Source organism: Hemibagrus wyckioides, linkage group LG27 (assembly GCF_019097595.1).
Source record: "Hemibagrus wyckioides isolate EC202008001 linkage group LG27, SWU_Hwy_1.0, whole genome shotgun sequence".
NCBI lineage: Eukaryota > Metazoa > Chordata > Actinopteri > Siluriformes > Bagridae > Hemibagrus > Hemibagrus wyckioides.
Window position 1 is genome coordinate 9,632,836 of NC_080736.1, and position 6,901 is coordinate 9,639,736.

Here is a 6,901-nt window from a genome sequence, read left to right on the forward strand (position 1 = left end):
CTAAATACTCAGTTTTAAAGTTGGTTTATTTCTTTATTGGTTTAAACATATATCTTTTCATTATATTAGTTGCATCTGCAGTTAAAAGAATCCTGAAAGTCGAGGGTGCCACACCCTCAGCACTCCTGTGTCTCACATCTTTGGTCACATCAAAGACTATGTGCAAAATATTTGTAGAAAAATCAACAAACAAAGCCACAGCCAAACAACGCTGGAACAAATATAGTGCTAAAATAACAATGCCCACAATTTCCATAAGATAACACATTACCACAGTGACAATAAATAAAATCTTCAGACACGCAAGGTCAACATTCATTCATCAATTTATCTTCAGTAAGTGCTTTTTTCCTGTTCAGAGTCTTGGTGGATCTGGACCGTATCCCAGGATCACTGGTGTGAGGCAGGACTACAAGCTGGATGGGAAGCCAGTCCATCACAGGGCTTTATACATGAATACATCAGCAGATATATTCGCTTGTAGAGGCAATTTAGAATCACCAATCACCACCTGTATGTTTTTGGAAAATGGAAGAAAACCAGGGACCTCAAGAGAAACCCAAGCAGATAACAAAACAGAGTGCACCTAGACAGAGAAAGGGCTGCACTGACATTCAAGTACTCAGGAGCAGCTCTAGCAAGTCATTTCTTGAAGGTCATAAAAGAATTTGAGATTTTTATCACAGAGACACAAGTGAATTGTGAGTTGTAGACACGCAGCCATGTGTATTACTAGGTGCCTCTCTGTTGCAGATTGCAATCATTGATACAAAGCACAAGCCCTGATTTCATATAGATAAAAAATAAATACATAAAAACAGAAATAGGAATATCCAAAGAACTGCAGCTTCATGCATTTCAGTTTACATTTCAGGACGTTTTAACAGCCTTCTTATTTGATATGGAGCTTGCTGCATAAAGGAGATGTTCTGTACTCTAACACCATGCAGCATGATGTGATGGCTCTGACCTGGGGTCCTTATGTAGTTTGCCTGCACTTCTATCTTGTAGCCAGGGGGCGTGAAGTTATTAAAGCCCATGATGAGGTCAGGATGACCTTTAAATAGCTGCGACACTCTGTTAATCACTCCCAGTGTACCAATGCTGGAAACACACAAAGACACAACATACACATCAGTAACCTGTAAGTGCTTTGGCATGTAACTGCACAGTAATTACCTTATATAATAACAATTATAACATATTTACACCTGTTCAAAAGTTTACACCTCCCAGCTCTTAATGTATCTTGCTGAGAGCTTCAGTGAATGTTTGCACTTTTTGTAATAGGTGTGTGAACCTCTAATGTGAAAAGATGGATCTCAACACCATATAACAGCTACTGGAATGGGGTCAAATATACAGAAGATGATGCTAGAAAAGCAAAAATATTTACAAGACCTGGAGGACTCTTCTGAAGAACAGTGGGCAATATAACTGCTCAGGACAAACAAGGGACTCATGAATAACTCTCACAAAACATATAAACAGTCGTTGATCAGCCAGGGAACAGCACACAGTATTAAGAATCAAGTGCATGTAAGCTTTTGAACCAGTTCATTTGTGTAAATTAGGTTATTATTGTGTCTTGTGGGCTATGTGTAAACACCAGTTATGTGAAATAGCTTATTGGTTTAATAGGAAATTAAAATAAAATGCAATTTTCATGATCCCCCTTATTATTTTTAAAATTATTAACATTTTGCAAATTCTGTACAGCATATGTAAACTTATGACCTCAACTCTATTCATCAAAGAATGAAACGTTATATATAATTTAAACTGTTATAGTTATGTTTCACACTGGGAAACCTCTACGAATTATCACTTAAATGATAGCACCAATAAATAGTCATTTCCTCACCAGCCTCTCTTATATCCTATTTCTTAATTGTACACAGACAGACTTTCTAAGCGCTGGAAAAATTACAGCTTTAAAGGTCTGACTGCTACAAAAATGCTGACCTAGGAAATTCGAAATAAATCTGCTAAATAAAAATCTCCTCACTGAAATCTTCACCATAAGATATAGACACAATATAATTAATTATAATTAATATAGACACATTTTATTCATCTGTAGAAAGACTGAATGCATTAGAACGATGGCATTAACATGCAACAGGCCCTGCAGCTTGAACCACTGTCTAACCTACGCTATTTTAAAGAATAAGTTCATCAACATCTTCCAACCAATTAGGTTTGAGAATTCAACAGCACCATGGTGCAAGATGCTACACTCTGACCTGTCTACATACTCACAGTAATCCTCACAAAATGATTTAAGCATTAAAAGCATGCTCTACATAATTTGGAAATTTGAAACCTGATATCTTCTACCAGCACAGTCAATTCAATCTGACCTTTGAGATTTGAATTCTTTCATTATATCCAGGAAGTCGTTGTAAACTTGAGGCTGATTTCTGAATTGGAGCTTCACTTGATCAAGGAAAGAAAGAGCGTGTTCCACCTGCAGGCATCCAAACACAACCCAGCAATCACAATCAGCTCTCAATCAGCAGTTAAAGTACATTCATGTTGGCAGAAACAACTCTGTGAAGTCTGAATATGGACTGCAGTTGTACCGTAAGCCTCTGGAACTGCTGCTGGCCTGGTGTTGGAGCAAAAGCAGGCGGGGCATGAGAGTGAACCTGACCCATGGCGGCTCCTGTAGGCTGGACCACAGGGCTATGATGATGTGCACCAGTGTGCACTGCAGGACCGTCGCTATGTCCATGTCCTCCAGGGCTCTGAGCCAAGGGCACCTGAAAAAAAAATTGCAAAGCCTGTTTCAGGAGCACTAACAGTCTCTGCTTTGCTTAACTGAACCAATGCTGAACTCATTTGCAACGAAACATTAACATAAAGATAAAGATCAAATAAGCGAATTAGCTGTGCAAGCCAGTTGGTATTTAATTTGAGAATTGTCTACTTAAAGCTGACATGCAGACAGCATCCAGCTCATATCTGAAAAGTCTGAGAGACCTGAGAGTACTGCACACCAGCAGCGGGTTGCATGTTTTCTGAGGCAGCCCCGTAGGTGGAAGATACAGCAGCAACAACGCGGTGATGAAAGCTTTCCGCGCCTCCGGGGAGCCGCCGCTGAGACCCAAATGCTGTTTCCTGATCGTCCGAGCGCCGCTTCATTGTGGACTCATACTCCACAGCTCAGTGCAATCTAAAACAGTGAAGAGAAGATCCGAGCGGATTTATGAGGAGCAGAACAAAGAGTGGATAGAGAATAGAGACTGATGATGCAGCAAGAACATAGTATTGTAATACCTGAAGACATTCATGGCTCACAATATGTCTCATATTTCCTGATAATATGGATGATAATGGAGAATGATACTGGCATAAAGTACACGTATCAAGTGGTTACTTGTTACTATGCAGTTATAAGATAACTAATTGTTAAGTATGCATGTAGTTAATGGTGATACAACATAATGTCCTTCATAGTCCTTTATTACAATAACAACAGTATCCCATCATCATAAAATGGCCAATACAATAACGTTTGATATTTTAGGATCCAGTCAGTTGATATTTTTTACCGTAAACGTGTACAATGTTGACCGATATGTTAGATCAGTAGGTATGTTTACATGCCCCCATTTTCGACAGTTTGAACACATTCAGTCTGGGTGCAGATTCCGAAAGTACTGTTTATATGTATTCTAATATCTTAATGTATCCTTATTCAAATATTTGTTTACATGTGCACTACATATATTCTAAACAAAACATGTACACAAGCATAGAACATCTGTAGTCACGTTCACACCACTGCAATGCATGTGTGCGCAAGGTACACTAGATTGCCAAAAGTTTTGGGACACCCCTCCAAATCATTGAATTCAGGGGTTGTTTTGGGGTTTCACTTGGCCCCTTAGTTTCAGTGAAAGGAACTCTTAATGCATACCAAAGCATTTTGGACAATTTCATGCTCCCAACTTTGCGGCAACAGTTTGGGGATGGCCCATGTTCCAACATGACTGCGCACCAGTGCACAAATCAAGGTCCTTAAAGACATGGATGAGCGAGTTTGGTGTGGAGGAACTTCACAGAGTCTTGACCGATAGAACCGATAGAACACCTTTGGGATGAATTACAGTGGAGACTGCGAGCCAGACCTTCTCGTCCAGCATCAGTGCCTGACCTCACAAATGCGCTTCTAGAGTAATGGTCAAAAATGACCAAAAACACACTCCTAAACCTTTTGGAAAGCCTTCCCAGAAGAGCTGAAGCTGTTATAGCTGCAAAGGGCGGGCCAACTCCATATTACGTTCATGTGCATGTAAAGGTAGACGTCCCAGACTCACTCCTCAATGTCTTTATGGACCTTGCTTTGTGCACTGGTGCGCAGTCATGTTGGAACAGGAAGGGGTCATCCCCAAATTGTTCTCAAAAAGTTGGGAGCATGAAATTGTCCAAAATGTCTTGATATGCTGAAGCATTAAGATTTCTTTACAGTGGATCTAAGGGGCCGAGCCCAACCCCTGAAAAGCAACACCTGAATTCGATGATTTGGAGGTGTGTCCCAAAACCTTTGGCAATATAGTGTAGTTTTGAATCCTACAGAGAAATCAGTCAGACGTGTTTACCTGGATATCATTTATTTATTTTAGATTATGCGTATTATTTCAGAGCTACACCACCCCTTTAATTCCGATCTAAATTTCAATCGGCTCAAATCCGATTAAGGTGTTTCCATGAAGGCTTTTGAATTCGTTCGAGCCATCAATCCGATTACTAACCGATTATTCGGTTGTATGTAAACGTACTGAATGTGCAGCTGCTTGACTGGTCACGTAATCTAAACACGACCATTTTGCAAGAGAATCCGTATGAAAAGTTTGACATGTTCTCCCAGTGCCAAGGGAGGTGATCAGACTCCCGTGTTAAAAAGGTAAACAAACAAGATCATGTCATACTATTGGGAAAATGATAAACATTATAAATAAAACGATGCTAACTCGGATGCTAGCCTCGTTTACTTGCTTGTCATGCATCAGATCAGTTTGTAATTGCTATCACGAGACCGAACAGTTTCATTTAAAACCCCAAATGGACAAAATGTCGGATGTAAAATCAGCCCAAGTTTTATGAAGTTAGGTTGCTAATGTGCTACTCATAAGCTTTAGCCGGCTAGTTGATTTAGTTAGTAAAACATCCGAAAACTCACTTCAACCGCAGATAATAAAGTCTCCTCGTTAAGACTAGTTCTGGTCACTCCAGATTTATTTGGGACAAAACATATGGGAAAAATGCTGAAGCTCTAACACTGACCAGGAAATAAACGTCAGTTGTCGAGAGGCGTGGTTTAACCATCGCGCGATCTGATTGGTTAATCTAGTGCGACTGTCAACAGCCCCCAAGTAAACGCCCACCGACCAATATGATTGGCTGGCTTAGAGAGCAATATTATCATATCACTTTTTTAATTGAATCACATCAAATTTGCATTTTTATTTTGCTTGATGAAGGAAGCTGAGCTGCAGATGTTCAAACAATAGACACTTGTGTGTTTATTACATCTTTAAATATAGTTTATTAGGCCTAGAAAAATGTAAGTGCATTCCATTTTGGGGTTGAGAGATAGATAGATAGATAGATAGATAGATAGATAGATAGATAGATAGATAGATAGATAGATAGATACTTTATTGATCCCGAAGGAAATCCCGGATGTAAGCAAGCAAACAAACACACGTAAACCCCTTATTTACATTCATTAGCTTGTACATTAATTATGCACTCATGTTTGAAAGCACATCATAGATCTGTTAAAGACTATGTTTAAGATATTTGTATGAAGAACAGACAGATCCACAGTGAACAGAGCTTACTAGCTCGACAGGTGAAGGCCACAATTTTCATACAATAACAAATCATTCTGAGGTCATCGTGAATTCATTCATTCATGCATTCATGTAGTGGATTCATAACCTATTCTAGGAACACTGTGCACAAGGCAGGAATGGGATTTCGGTCTATCAGAGGACAAGATGCACTAATACGTTCACACAATCATTCGCATCTAGAGGTAATTTAGAATCACCAGTTCAACCTCTGGGAGGTGAACAGAAACTGGAGGGCACCTAGACACAGAAAGGTCTGGGGTTATTATTACACTGACATTCAAGTACTTGGAGGAGCTGAGCCTTCAGTTGTTTTTTTGAAGGTTGTAAGAGGATTTGTAAAGTGAACAAGAGATTTCAAAAAGGAAAAGGTGAAAAGAACTATGTGTATTACTAGGTACCGTTCACTCACAGACTGCAACGAGCAAGATGAAACACAAGCCCTGACAAGTGACTTCATACAAGTAAAAAAAAATAAACAAATAGATAAAGATCTGTTTAGACATAGGACTATTCAAAGAATTTATGCATACTGTTTTTCAATTTACATTTCATTAATACGTTTATAGCATTTAGCAGACACCGTTATCCAGAGTAACTTTTATCTCATTTGTAGAACTGAGCAGTTTAGAGTTAAGTTTTGCTCTTAGACCCAGCAGTAGCATCTTGGTAGTGTTGGGATTTGAACTCACACCCTTTAAAATCATTTGTACAACATTTTATCCACTGAACTATACATTTCAACGGCCATATTGTATAATTGTATTTTAATTAATGTAAGATACACCCATCATTATTAATAGCTTATTAGCCAGAGTCTGTCCCAGGAACACTGAGCACAAGTCAGGAATGCATCCTCAATGGGAAGCCAATCAATCATTGGACATACTCATTCACTATGGATTCACTAATTTTGAGTGGCTAATCCAACTACTGATATATTTTGGGGAGTTTAGAGCAAACCAGAAGTATTAACAAAGACAGATAGAAGCCCTTGTACTGTACCAACAGCACAGCCATCTGCTGTGTAGCATGGC

General features: G+C 39.1%; 1 protein-coding gene across 2 annotated transcripts; it reads right to left on the minus strand.

The window, feature by feature from the left end:
- Window positions 1-308: 308 nt before the first annotated feature.
- On the minus strand, window positions 309-5,317 carry LOC131347328 (paired amphipathic helix protein Sin3a-like). 2 transcript variants are annotated; one of them, XM_058381309.1, is made up of 6 exons: window positions 5,189-5,317; window positions 2,986-3,178; window positions 2,586-2,765; window positions 2,364-2,470; window positions 971-1,104; window positions 309-511 (listed from the first exon to the last, which is right to left on the minus strand). In XM_058381309.1, exons 2-6 carry the CDS (start codon window positions 3,145-3,147, stop codon window positions 498-500), a joined length of 597 nt encoding a protein of 198 aa, XP_058237292.1. In that variant the 5' UTR covers window positions 3,148-3,178; window positions 5,189-5,317; the 3' UTR covers window positions 309-497. The 2 variants fall into 2 exon arrangements, with proteins under 2 accessions (XP_058237292.1, XP_058237290.1); XM_058381307.1 differs by having other exon boundaries at window positions 309-1,104.
- Between the last annotated feature and the right edge of the window lie 1,584 nt (window positions 5,318-6,901).

Excerpts from the sequence above, each read along its gene's own strand:
- LOC131347328 (XM_058381307.1), bottom strand. The coding sequence starts at position 3,147 with ATGAAGCGGCGCTCGGACGATCAGGAAACAGCATTTGGGTCTCAGCGG. Across the intron at positions 2,766-2,985 it reads CTGGTGTGCAGTACTCTCAG|GTGCCCTTGGCTCAGAGCCC; the intron begins GTCTCTCAGACT and ends TTTTTTTTTCAG. Across the intron at positions 2,471-2,585 it reads AGCAGTTCCAGAGGCTTACG|GTGGAACACGCTCTTTCTTT; the intron begins GTACAACTGCAG and ends GGATGCCTGCAG.